This window comes from Callorhinus ursinus, unplaced genomic scaffold (genome assembly GCF_003265705.2).
Source record: "Callorhinus ursinus isolate GAN/ISIS: 27379988/994484 unplaced genomic scaffold, GSC_fseal_2.0 scaffold51, whole genome shotgun sequence".
Lineage (NCBI taxonomy): Eukaryota > Metazoa > Chordata > Mammalia > Carnivora > Otariidae > Callorhinus > Callorhinus ursinus.
The window spans coordinates 5,553,947-5,569,886 of record NW_027397113.1 but is presented as its reverse complement, the minus strand read 5'-3'; the positions used below and the strand labels follow the sequence as shown (position 1 = coordinate 5,569,886).

At 52.5% G+C, this 15,940-nt stretch overlaps 2 protein-coding genes across 2 annotated transcripts; both read left to right on the top strand.

The window, feature by feature from the left end:
* Positions 1 to 10,317: 10,317 nt before the first annotated feature.
* ZNRD2 (zinc ribbon domain containing 2) lies at positions 10,318 to 11,701 on the top strand. Its single transcript, XM_025878819.2, has 4 exons — positions 10,318 to 10,457; positions 10,555 to 10,706; positions 10,837 to 10,921; positions 11,321 to 11,701. Exons 1-4 carry the CDS (start codon positions 10,439 to 10,441, stop codon positions 11,662 to 11,664), a joined length of 600 nt encoding a protein of 199 aa, XP_025734604.1. The 5' UTR covers positions 10,318 to 10,438; the 3' UTR covers positions 11,665 to 11,701.
* Positions 11,702 to 11,770: 69 nt separating this feature from the next.
* FAM89B (family with sequence similarity 89 member B) lies at positions 11,771 to 14,124 on the top strand. Its single transcript, XM_025878820.2, has 2 exons — positions 11,771 to 12,894; positions 13,301 to 14,124. Exons 1-2 carry the CDS (start codon positions 12,595 to 12,597, stop codon positions 13,577 to 13,579), a joined length of 579 nt encoding a protein of 192 aa, XP_025734605.1. The 5' UTR covers positions 11,771 to 12,594; the 3' UTR covers positions 13,580 to 14,124.
* The last annotated feature ends 1,816 nt before the right edge of the window (positions 14,125 to 15,940 follow it).

Genomic DNA, 15,940 nt, shown 5'->3' with positions numbered 1-15,940 from the left:
TGAAACAATTAGACTTAGGTCATCAGGTGACCCGAACCAGAACCAACACAGTGCTCCTGGAAGGGAGGAGAGGGAAGGGTCCTACAAATGTCCTAAAGATAGGTGGGGTGGAGCCCTGCGGGCAACGAGGAGCTCCACTGGAATAGGACAGAGAGGAAGCAGGGGAGCCAGACCCAAGAAATGTCCGGACTGCTTAAATGTTAGGGAAGGCTAATTTGTGCGGAGGGGGTTCTTGAGGCCCAGAGAAGGCAAGGGACTTGGCCGAGGTTACACCACGGTCAACGGCAGAGCCCGGACTCAAACCCAGGGCTCCTGAGGCCTCCTTAGGGGAACTGGCTGGACAAGGCAGCAGCAGACTGCATGAGGAAGTTCTAGTTCAGGAGGTGGCATAGCACAGCGATCTTAGATTTTCCTGGCTGCATCCTGTAACTACGATGGGAATTGGGAAAATTCTTCAACTTCTCTGTGTCTCGATTTCCTCCTTGTTGAAGAGGGAATCAAATGAGCTGCCTTTTAGGAACCCCTTAGTGGACGCTGGCCACAGAATAAGGACACAGTATGTGTTAGCTCCTATCCTGCGATCTGGGTCTGGGAACCATGATGGGCTGGCTGGTGGGAGCTAGGCTGCCTGTGCGGAGGTGGGCCACAACCACTGAAAGAGGGGCTCTGTACCACCTTCACAGTTCTGAATGTTTTTGCTACGCTTCTGGGCTCTGAAGAAAGACCTGGCTCTGGGGGGTAGGGGGGTGGGGCTACGCATCAGTTCTGAAGATGAGGGTGGGAGGTTTCAGAGGCCTGGAGGGGACAGTTCTGCCCTGAAGCACCTCTCTCCGAAGACACTCTACTGCGAGTGGCTCTTCCTGAGTCCCTCCGACGTGCCGCTGAGAGATGAAGGGCACTGAGAGATGGGATTGGAAAATGAAACGAGCCTTTCTTCATGCTTGATCAATCAGACAGCATCTTTGGCCCTGCTACCCTTCTCCACCTTTCAGACTCCGAGAATCAGGCTCTAGAGGTGCGCTGCCTGGATGGAGTCCCAGCCCTGCCACATCCCAGCTGAGTGATCGTGGAGAAATCTTATCCTGCCCAAGCCTCAGCTTCCTCATCTGTAAATTGGCGATGGTGAGAAGACCTAATTCCCAGCGTTGTCCTGAGCATTAAGTGAGATAATTCAGGCAAAGCCCTTAGCCCAGGGCCCACCCCAAAGAAAACAGATGTGAAAAGTTGAATAGCATTATTTTTGTCACCGTATCATCTAGCTCGTTCTTGTTTCATAGAAATGTCAAGCCAATTCACATTGCAGTGAAAACCAAGAAGAAAAGCTGACCCCTTTCGGGTATGAAAATACAATAACATAAGTTGTGTTTTTCAGGGTCACAGCTGTTCAGCATAGGCCACTTGGTACCATGTGAACCTGACCTCCAAACCAGGCAGTCAAGCGGTGGCTATAATTGAGTTGTGTGAGTATATATGCCACCAGGATGTTTGCTACCCCTGAGGAATGGGCCCAACTGCCACCCCATCGCCAGTGCGGCAGGTAAGGACAGATGGTGGGCTGGCTCACATAAAGGTATGATAGATTCTTTGGTGAGGGAATAATCTGAAAGAGCCCAAGCCCACTGCTTCCCAGACAACTGGGAAGCAGTCTGCCCACCATGACTGCTGTGAATTGGCTTTACCACCAGTTTTTCTAGGATTTTCTATGTACCCCTGTCAAGGACTGGGAAGGGGCTGAGATTGTCCCCTACTTGCAAACCAACAAGTGAGCCCACCATTGTTTTGTGCATGCTGGCAGAAGACACGAGATTCTTGGGTCAGAGACAAAGGACTTCATTACCCATGGCATAGTAAACAGTGTGCTCATCAGCCTATTGACACCAGTCCCCTTGTCTCTAAGTCCCATGGAAGTGGCGCCAATGGGCCAGACAGATGTCTGCACACAGTGCATCGCAGTATGGAGAGGACTCTAAACTTAGAGAACCCAAATCTTTTCTAGTGGCCAGTGAGCATGTCTGCCCTTTGCTCTGGAGGAGACATTGTCTCCATCTCCCATGGCTGCTCACTATCCCAACATCCCTGAGAAGAGTCCAGGCCAAGGGAGGCGGTGCCTCTTTTGCAAAATGTGCAGAAACTTAAGAGCCTCCTGGAGAATTGTTTTGCAAGAATAACGAACCCTCATTTCGGAACTGTCTTTGATTTTGGCCGATTTTCCCATGACTGCACCACTCTATTGGCAAACCTGATCAACAGAGTCTGGGACCAAATCTGTTCAATTTGTCACACACAGCATTACTTAAGGCTGCTCTTAACAGGACCTCAAGCCCAGGATGAGGCCAATTTATAGTGCTTACTTCAAGTAGGCCCCTCAGGAGGTCCTACTGACCAAATTCATGAAGCATCAGATCTCCCTGAAAAAAGCAAGGTTGCTTGCTCCTTAGCTCTCTGTATCAACCCAGTTGATATGGGCAGTTGGGCCCATTCCTTCACTTGGCCAAAGTGTTAATCCTGGTAGAGCAGCATATGTTAACAATTGCGCAGACTCTGCCCTGGCCTGCAAGGAAGAAGTCCAGGGAAATTCTATCATCTGTAGCAACATTAGTTAGTGAACAAAAGCTCTCCTAAAAGCCTTCCAGGCCAAAGTGGTGCCATTGATTACTTCAGCTAAAGTCGGGGATACATTTCAAGTCATCCTGTTTTCAAGAAAGAGGCAAGTTACTGTTTGACTTCCACACAAGTTGGATAGTCTCAAGGGTGCACATGGTGCTTCTGGGAAGAAACCTGGCGCACCCCCAAGTGGAACAGACCTCTATCAGTTGGGGAGCACAGGTTGATAATGCCTCCGGTGTGGCCTCTCCACACGCTAGGAGCCTTCAAGTTCCCAGTCCAAGCCAAATAATTGAGTCTAGTTCTTGTGTTTGGAGGGACTGACCAAGGGCCCACCTTGTCCTGTTTGTTCATGCCACCAGCCAGATGGCATTCATCTGTCCCAGGGAATTGTGAGTGATGAATGATGGCTACAGGACTGGGGACGAGGAAGACACCTGGGGGTGCTGGTGTTGGCGGGTGTTTTGCGTGGGAAACGTTGGAGCTGAAGCCGCCCCCTGCCGCTTCCAGGCTTTCAGTAAAGTTAAGCAGAATGGCAGTCAAATCAGGGTCAGAGCTGTCTAGTGGAGGACAGCAAGCCCAGCAGTCAGCTAAATTTAAGGCACTTGCGACAGTTTGGGAGAGTTGGACCAGGATGTTCTCGTCAGTAAGGGAGGTTCCAGGTGGCTTGGAAAGGCAAAGATCACGAATGTCTCTCCTTCCTCCATGCCTCCTGTATCTGAGGTCCTCCTTTCCCAACTGCCAGGTGGTTGTTTTTCTTCCATTGTTACAAAATCAATCTGTTCTCTTCCAGTAACTAGAACATCACCTTTTCCCAGTCATTCTCTTCTTATACCTTTCATCTGGAAGGGTCTGGTGCAAGAAGGACAAGGGCATTTTTATAAAACTTACAGGGACTCATTATGCCCCCCAGTCTGCATGTGGGTCACTGATGGGGACTCAGAGAGGTGTACACACTGAGCCTTCCAGTTATTCTCAGGATCCTGGACCATGTAAGTCCCAACAAGGGCACCTAGGTGGTTGAACCACAATTGTAGGCCCCCTTTTTTTAAAATTTATTTATTTGAAAGAGAGAGAGAGAGAGCATGAGAGGGGGAAGGGTCAGAGGGAGAAGCAGGCTTCCCGCCGAGCAGGGAGCCCGATGTGGGACTCGATCCCGGGACCCCGGGATCATGACCTGAGCCGAAGGCAGCCACTCAACCAACTGAGCCACCCAGGAGCCCTGTAGGCCCCCTTTTGACTGAGCTGCCACCCAGGAGATGCACCAAGCAGGCTGGGGCTAGTGTTAGGGAAAAGAAAGAATCATATGTCCAGGAATGGTGAGTGTAGAAGCCTGAATTTTTATTTATTTTTAAGTAATCTCTACACCTAGTGGCTTGAACTCACAACCCTGAGATCAGGAGTCACATGCTCTACTGACTGAGCCAACCGGGCACCCCAGGGAATTTTTTAAAATTGGTCTATCTAAACTCCACCCCTCTCATCCTAATCATGACAAAGGACCTGGCCAAGGGGAGATGGCTCCATCCTGGGGACAGCCACATTCAGTGATTGAACTGCTGAACTGAGGTGTGTGGACCAGGATGGAGGGTCAGAAATCTTTTTGAGTTTTTTTGTGGGTTTTTTTTTTTTTTTAAAGTAAACTCTACCCTCAATGTGGGACTTGAACTCACAACCCGGAGATCAAGACTTGCATGCTTTTTGAGTTTATATTTGAGGAGGCTACTTCAATACTCAACAGAACCACGTGCCTGTGGATGATAGAGAGCTTGAAAGGGCCACCAAAAACCTAGACTGTCAGCCCATTGTTGAGTAGCTTTTGGGATAAAAGTTGCACTGTTGCTAGATCATCCGGAAAGTACAAAACACAGATTAGTCTCAAGAACCACAATAATGTGGCCCAAGTTGGCTGATTGGACTGGAGCAGCACCACTGTAACCTAAAAAATTGTGAGGCACCACCGATAGCCTCAAGAAGGAGTAAGAGGTTCTATGTATTCAACCCCTCAGGAGTGAACAGGGGCAACACTGCATACACTGTGGCCTCTCTAGTCCCAGGACAAACGGATGAACGTCGGCAGGAATCACATGTCTGGCCTCTGCACCAGAAGCACAGAATCTGGGGGCGCCCGGGTGGCTCAGTCGTTAAGCGTCTGCCTTCGGCTCAGGTCATGATTCAAGGGTCCTGGGATTGAGCCCCACGTCGGGCTCCCTGCTAAGTGGGGAGCCTGCTTCTCCCTGTCGCACTCCCCCTGCCTGTGTTCCCTCTCTCCCTGTGTCTCTGTCTAATAAATAAAATCTTAAAAAAAAAAAAAAAGCACAGAGTCCTTTACTTTGTCCCCCCTCTATGCTGGTGGACATGTTGCCATGTCTGGTATGATGAAGGATCCAGGCAGAAATGGAGACAATCTGGGCAATGCAGGCTTAATCAACAGCTTGATTCCTGTCAGTTTCATTAAAGAGTAAAGCCCATTAGCATGGGCATCTATATAAGTGACCTCGACTAGTCAGCTGTGATTCGTTTCCAGTTAGCTGAAAACGTTACCATCCAAAACCCTCTATTGGGTGGCAGGGTTACTATCACTGACGTTATCTACCTCGCATCTGGGGACTCCTTGACGTGGCAACCCCAGCCACATTGCTTTCCAGTTGGAGCTGCAAGCCTCATACCCTTTGGCTAAGCTGGGCTTGAGTTGGTCCATTTTCATAAAGATTTGTCAATTTTGTTGATCTTTTCAATGAACTAATTTGTAAGTGAGTTGATTTTCTCTAATCTTTATTATAGCTTTCCTTTTGCTTGCTTTGAGTTTAGTTTGTTCTTTTTCTATTTTCTATTGATTTTAGGTCTTTTTTTCCTTATTAAATATAAGATTTTACAACTATAAATTTCCCTCTAAGCACTGCTTTCGTTGCATCTCATAAGTTTTGGTATGTTGTGTTTTTGTTTTCATATATCTTAAAGAAGCTTCTAATTTCCCATGTGATTTCTTCCATGGCCCATTAATTATTTAAGAGTGTGTTGTTTGATTTCCACATATTTGTGAATTTCCCAAATTTCCTTCTGTTATTGCTAATTTCATTGCATTGGGGTCTGAGAACATACTCTGTATGATTTCAACCCTTTTACGTTTACTGAGACTTGTTTTATGGTTTAACATATGGTCTATTCTGGAGAATGTTCCATGTATACTTGAGAAGAATATGCATTTTGTTATTGTTGGGTGGAGTGTTCTTCTTTTTTTTTAAAGATTTTATTTATTTATTTATTTGACAGAGAGAGACGCAGCAAGAGAGGGAACACAAGCAGGAGGAGTGGGAGAGGGAGAAGCAGGCTTCCCACTGGGCAGGGAGCCCGATATGGGGCTCGATCCCACATGACCTGAGCCGAAGGCAGACGCTTAACGACTGAGCCACCCAGGCGCCCATGGGTGGAGTGTTCTTCTATAGATGTCTGTCAGGACTTGGGCTGGAGTTGTGCAGCTGTGACTTTTCTTTTAAAGGAGACTACCTTGACGGGCGCCTGGGTGGCTCAGTCAGTTAAGCGTACAACTCTAGATCTCAGCTCAGGTCTGGATCTCAGAGTCATGAGTTCAAGCCCTACGTTGGGTTCCATGCTAGGCATGGAGTCTACTTAAAAAAAAAAAAAAAAAAAAAGAGGGCGCCTGGGTGGCTCAGTTGGTTAAGCGGCTGCCTTCGGCTCAGGTCATGATCCTGGAGTCCCGGGATCGAGTCCTGCATCGGGCTCCCGCTCGGCGGGGAGTCTGCTTCTCCCTCTGACCCTCTTCCCTCTTGTGCTATCTTTCATTCTCTCTCTCTCAAATAAATAAATTAAAAAAATTTAAAAAAAGAAGCACAATAAAGGAGTCTACCTTGGTAGAGGCTATTTCTATCTCGCTGTGATAATGACATCTTGTTTTTGCCTGGTTTTAATGTAAGGGCTAGGAGCGTTTTCTATGACAGTGGAGCTGATCACAAGAAGTTAACTAGATCTCTTTGTGTCACCTTAGGCAGCGTCGTAAACCCAAACTAAGACAATAAGAACCCTAAGAGTTATCGATGACTCATCGTGGTTTTCTATGGGAGTTGGTCTGTCTCAAGAGAGTCTCCCTGGGTGGGATAAAGCTCCCTTATAGCAGCCAGGACTCACTGGAAGGAAAACAAAAAAACAAAACTGAGACCTTTTACTGTCATCTTGGAGTGGGTATAAGATTGGCGTGACAGACGGTAGGAAGGACTGAGCTGTAAGATGGCTCAGCTGTTGTTATTCTTCCTTAACAATCAGCACATGTCTTTCCTCTCACCTCCCAAGTGAGCCAGCAAAATTCTAATGATTCATCTGGTTTTCGTCCGTAGTGGTAGTAAATTTCCCTCCATTCAGGTTTAGTGTGTGTGTGTGTGTGTGTGTGTGTGTGTGTGTGTGTGTGCCGTCTGAAAGGGGATAGAAACTTCTGTATGCCCCAGATGAGTCTTAGTACTGATTGTTACAATGGGGCAGACCTGAAGCTGACCCCTCCGCTCCCCTGTCCCACCCAGAGGAGAGTTAGCAACCACCTGGATGACGTTTGGCAGCTGACTTTGAATCTACGTCCAGGTTCTCCACCGGCAACTACCTCCCCAATTTGTTCTCACGAACAGGAAATAAATTTGAAGCCCATTTATTGCTTGGTTGATTATATAATCTGGTCCACGTGTGTACTGCTGATTCCCTTGGCCTTCCCTCCAAACTTGTTAGTAAACGCATGAGGTCCTCATACTTCCTCATACCAAAAACCGTGTTTCTGTCAGTATCTCATCCTCAGTGCCCAAACAATCAAGAATTGTGAAAGAGTTTAGCCCTGTTTTCAAATAAACACCCTATTTCAAATCACTCATTTCACCCTATTTTCAAATAAACAAGTTATGGTGACACAATTTCATGGATACTGGCAGAAGACGTGAGACTTCTAAGGCAGAGATTAAAGACGTTATTATTCATAGCACCCACGTGTTTTTTTTTAAAAGATTTTATTTATTTATTTGAGAGAGAGAGAATGGAAGAGAGAGAGCACGAGAGGGGGGAGGGTCAGAGGGAGAAGCAGACTCCCTGCTGAGCAGGAAGCCTGATGCGGACGGAACTCGATCCTGGGACTCCAGGATCATGACCTGAGCCGAAGGCAGTTGCTTAAGCAACTGAGCCACCCAGGCGCCCTCACAGCACCCAAGTGTTATGAACATGAGCATATTTGTCACTTCCCCTTACCCTCAAGTCTCACCAAACAAGGCAGGTGGACTCATATGGATGCCTACACACAGGCTGAGTTGTGTCATAGTAGAGGAACTCTGACCTTGGGGCATCCGGGTATTTTATAATGGGCAGTAAGTATGCCTGCCCTTTGCTCTAGAGGGAGCCAGTTATCTCTACTGTCCAAGGCTGTTCACTATACAAACATCCTGGAAAAAGACAGTCCAGAACCAAGGTAGTGTCTCTGCTTGCTGCAACTGCATTCATGCAAGAGACTAGGAGTCAATGGCCTCCTACCACCTCTTTCCTCACATCTCACTAAATCCTCACGGCAACCGCGCCAAGTAGGTATAACTGACCTGGTTTCACAGATGAGGAATTGAAGTCCAGAGAAGTGAAGTGAATTACTCCTGGTAACATAGCCAGTAAGCAGCGGATCCGGGATCAAACCCAGGCCAACCTGTTTCCAGGCCTGTGCCTTGTCCAAGGGAGGGGCTTGGAGGGGAGAAAGGTGATGGGAATTCTGTTGAGTAGTGGGAGGGGATTGTAGGGAGGGAGGGAAGGGTTGAGGGGGGCCAGGAGCCAGATTTGTAGGACCTTGGAGACCATAGTAAGGACTTTGGATTTTTGGCTAAGTGTGATGGGGAGATCCCAGAGACTTTTGAGCAAAAGAGTGATATGACCTGATTTATGTTTTAAGGATTTATTTATTATTTATTTGACAGAGAGAGAGAGAGAGAAAGAGAGAGCACAGCAGGGAGGGGCAGAGGGAGAGGGAGCTGAGCGCAGAGTCCCATGTGAGGCTCAATCCCACCACTCCAAGATCACGACCTGAGCCAAAACCAAGAGTCCGATGCTCAACCAACTGCGCCACCCAGGCACCCTCTGATTGACTGATTGATTTAAAAAAAGAGTTTATTTATTTTGTCAGAGAGAGAGAGCACAAGCAGGGGGAGCAGCAGGCAGAGGGAGAACCAGGCTCCCCACCAAGCAAGGAGGCTGATGTGGGACTCGATCCCAGGACCCTGGGATCATGACATGAGCCGAAGGCAGACACTTAACCAACAGCCACCTAGGTGTCTCCTGATTTATGTTTTAAAAGAATTATTGTTTCCTGTTCTGTAAAATGGGGATAACAGTAGTACCTTCCCGATAAGGCTGTCATGAGGAGTAAATGACAGGGATTAAACAGGAGGATGAGTGCCAGGGTCTTAGTTGGTGCCAGGAAGAAGAAGCTGTTGGCCGAGTGGATACTGGCCATGATGATGACACAGAAGGGTGCACTGAGGAATTTAGGATGGGGCTGGGAGCTGAAGACAGTATGGACCTGGAGGGTCTGTACAAGCTGGCTAGAGTCCAAGAGTTCCTCTAGTCAGCTTGGTGGAGTTGACCTGGGGTCAGGCCTTGAGTCAGGAACACTGCTGCCCAAGAGCCTGCCGGTAGATGGAGAGAGTGAAGAGGGGCACAGGACTCTCCAAGTAAGCAGGGGGCAATAAGGTCAGAAAACGGCTGCTCCAGGGAGTCTATGTAGAAGGAAGATGGGGCCAGGAGGAGGGCATTCAATCTTCAGGTAAGAATGCAGAAGCACGTGCTGTCTAGTTAAAGAAGGAGGTTGCCAATGAGATTAAGAGGGTCTAAATCCTAGCTCCTTCTCCCCTGCCCTTAGGTGTACCGCCTTAAGGCACTTCAGGCTGCACATCTGGGCACCATTGTCTGCCCCATCTGGCTTCTCCAAATCTAATAAGGGAAAGAAAAAGAACACGGAAGGGGGGGATAAATCAAGGCCAGTGTTTAGGGAGCACTAGTAATTTTAACAGAGACCCACCTAAAAAAAGCATAACGGTCATAAGCATAACTATAGGTCCTTCAATCTCACCATCCAGCGGGAATCCCTCCGCAACTGCTGGACCCGGACCTGCGCATGCCCAGTACAGCGTTTTCGGGGCTTAAACTTCAAAAAAAAAAAAAAAAAAAGTGAGGGGCGCACTTCGCGTCAGTCCCAGGCCCTGGGGTTAAGGGGATCGGCAGACTGGGCCTCCAAACATGCAGAAGGGGGTGAGGGTGTTTTGAAATAGGCTGAAAGGTATAGAAAGGGAGAACGACCCCCGCCTGGCCTGCCTTGCCGGTGGAAGTGAGAAGCACTGAGGACTGAATAGGCTGTACGAGCGCTCAAGGGACCACTTGTTATCATCAAGGGTGTTGTTGATTACGCCACTGCCCCGCCTGCCCCGGGTCTGACCTGTGCGGAAAGGGAAATCCAAGGGGAGATGGAGGCCAGAGGGGATTTCTCATGCCAAGTGGTCTTCTCCATCTGCGGCGGGCGAGAAGGGCGAGCCCGCGTAGCCACTTTCAGGTTCTGCGACCCGAGCGGCGTTACCCCGGAGACTCCCCTCCTGCGGCCCGCCAGCCCAAAGATCGTCTACCGGGTTCTGGCTGAGGGGCTCGCCCACAGGCCAGGGTCTCCTGCAGCAGACACGCCCCACTATGGGCAACTTGACGTCTGAGAGGCGCCATTTCCGCCCTCATCCTAGGCCTAAATGGAGGGGGCGGAGCCGAGCGGAAAGCGCTCTGCTTGTACGTCACGTCCGGTGAGCCCACTGGCGACAACGGCAACATGGCTCTGAACGGTGCTGGTGAGGCTTTGGGCTGTTGGGGGCCTGTGGTTGCGGGGTGCAGGAGGTATCCCACTCGGGCAAGACCCGTCTGTCTCTTGTGCCTCTCTTCCCCCAGAAGCCGACGATTTCTCCTGGGAGCCCCCAACCGAAGCGGAAACGAAGGTTCTGCAAGCGCGAAGGGAGAGACAGGATCGCATCTCCCGGCTCATGGGCGACTACCTGCTGCGTGGTTACCGCATGCTGGGCGAGACGTGCGCGGACTGCGGGGTGAGGAGAGGCTCGGGACGTGGGATCCGGAATGGGGCCGCGGACCAGGCCGCACGGCCCTTTCCCAACTCTCCCCTCTGGACCCCATCGCCCTGCGTCTCATCCGTGTCCCCGTGCACTCTGCTTCTAGACGATCCTCCTCCAAGACAAACAGCGGAAAATCTACTGCGTGGCTTGTCAGGAGCTCGACTCAGACGTGGATAAAGATAATCCGGGTGAGAGGCCGAGTATGCTTGGTGGAGAAGCTGCGTGGTGAGAGAGGCCCGGGAACAGTAGGTTTGGGAGGGGACAGTGGAGTGTCTGGGTGAGGCGGAGGTAAGATACTTTCCCTTTACGGCTCTAGAGAGGACCATTCACTCAGTAGGAGCACTAAATACCCGTGTGCCAGACACTATAAAGAGTCTGAGCTCAATCGGGCATAGTCCTGATGGGAGAGATGAAGCAAGGGCATAGATAACTCTGGCACAAAGAAGAAAATGGATGAGTTACTTTATAGAGGGGCAGGAAAAACATCTCAAGCATAGAAAGAGCAGAGCAGTAAGGAATAAGGAGGTGGCCCAGGGCTGATGGGGGACAGGCTTCCTGACCATTCCACCCACTTTCTCCTCTTTTAGCTCTGAATGCCCAGGCTGCCCTCTCCCAAGCTCGGGAACACCAGCTTGCCTCTGCCTCGGAGCTCCCCTTGGGCTCTCGGCCAGCCCCTCAGCCCCCAGTACCCCGTCCAGAGCACTGTGAGGGAGCTGCAGCAGGGCTCAAGGCAGCCCAGGGGCCACCCCCTCCTGCTGTGCCTCCAAATGCAGATGTCCTGGCCTGCACACAGGAGGCCCTCCTGCAGAAGCTGACCTGGGCCTCAGCTGAGCTGGGCTCTAGCGCTTCCTTGGAGACTAGCATCCAGCTGTGTAGCCTAATCCGGGCTTGTGCTGAGGCTCTGCGCAGCCTTCGGCAGCTGCAACACTAAGAGGCCCCTCCTGAGAAAAACCCTGTCCAGAAAAACAGCTGTCCTCTTGTGTGGTTTGTTCTTTTCTTGGTTCTGAGTGTGCATGCCAGCTCCAGCTCCACTCGTCTTTTTCCTACCTTTGCCTCTTACCCTACCAGTCTGCGCTCCTTGATGCCCTGAGAGATTAGTTGGGCTTGTTTGTGCTTGGTTTCCCCCACTCCGAATGAGGGAGGAGGGAGAGGATTATGTGACACTTTTTTTCTGAGGTGGAGGTCATAGCCTCCCTCAAAAGCAGGAACAAGAGGGGTGGACCTCTGCGGCATCCCTGCAGCCTCCTCGGCCATCCAGTGCTCAGTTCCCACCCTTGAGTGTGATTTTGGGTTCCAGTCCCCTTTGGTTACCTTCTCCTTCCCCTGAGCATTCTGATACCATCATCCTGACCCACCTCATGCCCAGCCCAGGTACTCAGACACTGAGACACTGACAGGGCGTCAGGTTGACCGTTAGGGACCAAGTATGGACTTACCCAAGTCTCTCGATCCTCCACCCCCGGGGGTTAGATCCTTTCTCTTGGGAGTTAAAATTGAGCAGATTAATTAAACACATTGTTGCGGGGGGGGAGCGAAAAAGAACCTTAAAGGAACCGCGTTCGCCGCTTTTGGTCTTTTCGCCCGCCCCTTTTCCTGGCTCCCTTCCTGTGGTTGCCCCATTCCTTTTCTCTGCTTTTCACGGTGTGGCGCCACCACCGTAGCCCTTTTAAGAGAGGCCCCGCCCATGCAAAGGGGGTGGGGCAGGGGCGGAGTCGGAGGAGTCGGGGAAGGAACAAAGCGCGGCCTGCGGGCGGCGGCTTGGCTCAGCCGGCGGGGCCGCGCGGTGCGGGGCCTGCGGGCTGCGGCCCGGGCGGAGCGTTGAAGGGAAGGAGGCAGCATCGCCGTCCGCGCCGGCTGGGCCATGAATGGGCTGCCCTCGGCCGAGGCGCCGGGCGGCGCTGGCTGCGCCCTAGCCGGGCTCCCTCCGTTACCGCGCGGCCTCAGCGGTCTCCTCAACGCAAGCGGGGGTTCGTGGCGGGAGCTGGAGCGCGTTTACAGCCAGCGCAGCCGCATCCACGACGAGCTGAGCCGCGCGGCCCGCATCCCAGATGGGCCCCGCTACGCTGCGGGCGCCACCAACGCGGGACCCGCCGCTGGTCCCCTCGGCCCGCGTCGCCCTGTCAATCTCGACTCAGCACTAGCAGCCCTGCGCAAGGAGATGGTGAGTGGCTGGGCCCCGGGCCAGCGGGGCGGAGGGCTGCCGCTGAGCGTGAGGGTCCCCGGGCGGAGCTCAGCCAGAGGCACAGAACCGGGAACTCATGGCTTGAGTCTCAGAAGAACTGCAGAAGCCGGTTGGGTCAGAGGGGATATAGTAACAATGATTATAATTACCGTTTATGGCAATAGTTACCATGTATTTTCAGTGCTCTTTTCGTGTTATTTCATTCCATCTTCCTAGGTAAATGTTATCCCCATTTTACAGGTGAGGGTCAGTGATTGCCTAGAGTCACAGCTTGCAGGTGGCGTCTGCTGTCCAGAAAACTTTGTGCTTAGAAAGGTGCAGGAAGATTGGCTAGGGCTGAGGGTGGCCTGGACCCCAACCCCAGCCCACCCTCAGTCTTTTGCAGGTGGGGCTGCGGCAGCTGGACATGTCCCTGCTGTGCCAGCTGTGGGGTCTGTACGAGTCAATCCAAGACTATAAGCACCTGTGCCAAGACTTGAGCCTGTGCCAGGACCTGTCATCCTCCCTGCACTCAGACAGCTCTTATCCACCTGATGCTGGCCTGTCTGATGACGATGAGCCTCCTGATGCCAGCCTGCCCCCGGACCCGCCACCCCTCACTGTGCCCCAGACACACAATGCCCGGGACCAGTGGCTGCAGGACGCCTTTCACATCAGCCTCTGAAGAGCTGGGGGTGGGGGGAAAGTGCACCCCTGCAAAAGGCTCAGAAACTCACCCCTTACTAGGTACTCAGACTTATAGTGCCTGCTTCCCCCTGTACCACCTCACTTCACAAGAAGGCAAGCCTTGGGACCCTCAGAGGCAAAGTTGCCAACCCCCTCTCCTGACTCTGGTTAGCTAGTACTGGGGCAGGCAGCTGGGCTACAGCCTTTGCCCCTGGCACTGGACCTCCTCTACTCTCACATGTGTGCACCCCAGCTTGGCCAACCGTCAGTCTGGTGGTGGGGCCCAAAGCATCTGGCACTCCCCTCGACGTCTCTGGGATTGGGATGAGTGCCTGGTTCCCATCTCCTTTTCACCTTTTGCTGCTATTGGCAGCTGCTGGCTCAGGGGCATCCCACCTCTGCTCTCTGGGTTCCACTGCTCTAGACCAGGGCATCCCCATTCTTGCACCCACCCACGGCCGGGAGGGCCAAGGTTCCGTGCTGGATATTTAAGTTTAGGGGCCAGACTCTTGGGCACATAGGTAAATAAATACTCTCTCTGCATTCTTGTGTTTTGAATGCCTGGCTCTGGGGCGGGGAAATAGTTTCTGGAAAGTGCGGTCCCGCGCTCCGCCGGCAGGTGGCGCCCAAGACCCCGGAGTGGAAGAAAGGCTTGCCGCGACGGAGTGCGAATCCTCCTTCCACCGACCGGGCTGGGGAACAAGCGGAGCCGGCCGAGCTAGTCCCGCGGTCTGCGACGGCGGGCGAGTAACTTCCCCTCTGGCCGGAGATCTGGGAGCCCAACCCTCCCCCCGCCCATCCCCAACTCGCTTTGGTCCTCCGGGAAGGAAGGAGAAGGAGCCGCCTATCTTGAGAAAAACTTTCCACCCCAAGTGGGGGCGGGGTTGGGGCGGCACAGGAAATGGGTGGGCCTGAGCCAGCGGGCCTAGGGGCCCCTCGGCGGGAGAGGGGAAGGCGCCTCCGGGAAGGGCCCGGGAGCTAGTGAGTGCCCTTTGGGTGGGAGGAAACAGCTGCAGAGGCAGAAGGGGGTGAAGTTGCGTTGGCCCACACCTCCCTAGAGGCCACATAAGCCCTGGGCGAGGGGGCGGGGGGAAGGGGGCAGGGCCTTGCGCTCCAGGGCACGAGATCCACCTTCGGTGAGGTGTGATTGGGTGCCAGAGGCTCCCATTCTGCCCTTAACTCTCATACAGGCCGCCTGGCTACCCCACAGCACTTGGAGCCTTTAGGCCTGTATGTAAGGGGCTTTCTCTTACAGAGGAAACCGAGGACCACACCGCTGGGCCTGAGAGCCAAACCCACGTGTCAGGCTCGCCGGAAGCAGCCTGCACATTTGGGGATGGTGGGTGTTCAGACCTCCAGGCACACACATAAAACCCCCACAACTCCCTGAGACGAAGAGGAGAGGACCTCGAAGTTACACACTTAGGCGTGCAGGCTGCTCACCCCCACGCCCTGTGCACAGGCACTTGCCTCTGGAGACAACAGCGGGCACTCTTGGCAGATCAGATACCCTGTTCAAACCGAGAATCTATTAAGCACCAGGTTGCAGTCCTTTCACAAATCTTGCTGAGTGCTGGCAGGGAGGGAAAGAAGCTGATGCGCTGCCCCAGGGTAGTTCTCTAACTCTGGGCCTGATACCTGCAGGTGCTCATTACCATGCTGGGCCAGCGGGTAGGCGATAAGGGCTCTAATCTAGGTGTGAACAAGGCGGCTAACGCCTGCGGCAGGCTTCTTAGGGGAGGGAGAGTAAACACGTGTGTGCAGGCGCGCGCGCGCACACACACACACACACACACACACACACACACTTTCCAGCCTGCGATAAGGGATTCCGTTCAATGATACCCCAGGAAATCAGCCAGTCTCCGTACTGAATGCTTCCCAAGATTTCATACTCTTAGCGACTGTGTAAGAGTCAGAACTATAATTATCCCTATTTAACAGAGGTTGAAACTGAGGCTCAGAGTGTTACTACTTTGCCCAAGGTCACACACTTGGAAATCAGCTGCTTGTGGGATGTTGGGACTATCTTCCCACTTGGTAGCTAAGGAGTCAGTTTCCCTGCTGCCCACAGGTAGGGCCACCCAGGTTGACCCCCGACTCTGCTCCTTCCCACTTAGGTTGAGACCTGGGTGACAGCAGGAGTCTGCCACCCTAGTGTTGACAGTTGGCTCTGGCCCAGATTCGCAGTGTGGCCCTGAGCAAGTCTGTTCTTTCTGGGGCTCTGTTTCCCCCATCTGTGAAATGGGGCCATCAGTACGCACTTCCCACGGCTGAGGGCAGGAAGGGTGGCGGCCAGGGCAGTGCTCGCCAGGGCCGCACCAAATTGCTGGTAGTTCTCTCCCCGGCCCGCGCGTCC

Excerpts from the sequence above, each read along its gene's own strand:
- ZNRD2 (XM_025878819.2), top strand. Across the intron at positions 10,707-10,836 it reads AGACGTGCGCGGACTGCGGG|ACGATCCTCCTCCAAGACAA; the intron begins GTGAGGAGAGGC and ends CTCTGCTTCTAG. Across the intron at positions 10,922-11,320 it reads CGTGGATAAAGATAATCCGG|CTCTGAATGCCCAGGCTGCC; the intron begins GTGAGAGGCCGA and ends CTCCTCTTTTAG.
- FAM89B (XM_025878820.2), top strand. The coding sequence starts at position 12,595 with ATGAATGGGCTGCCCTCGGCCGAGGCGCCGGGCGGCGCTGGCTGCGCC. Across the intron at positions 12,895-13,300 it reads CAGCCCTGCGCAAGGAGATG|GTGGGGCTGCGGCAGCTGGA; the intron begins GTGAGTGGCTGG and ends AGTCTTTTGCAG.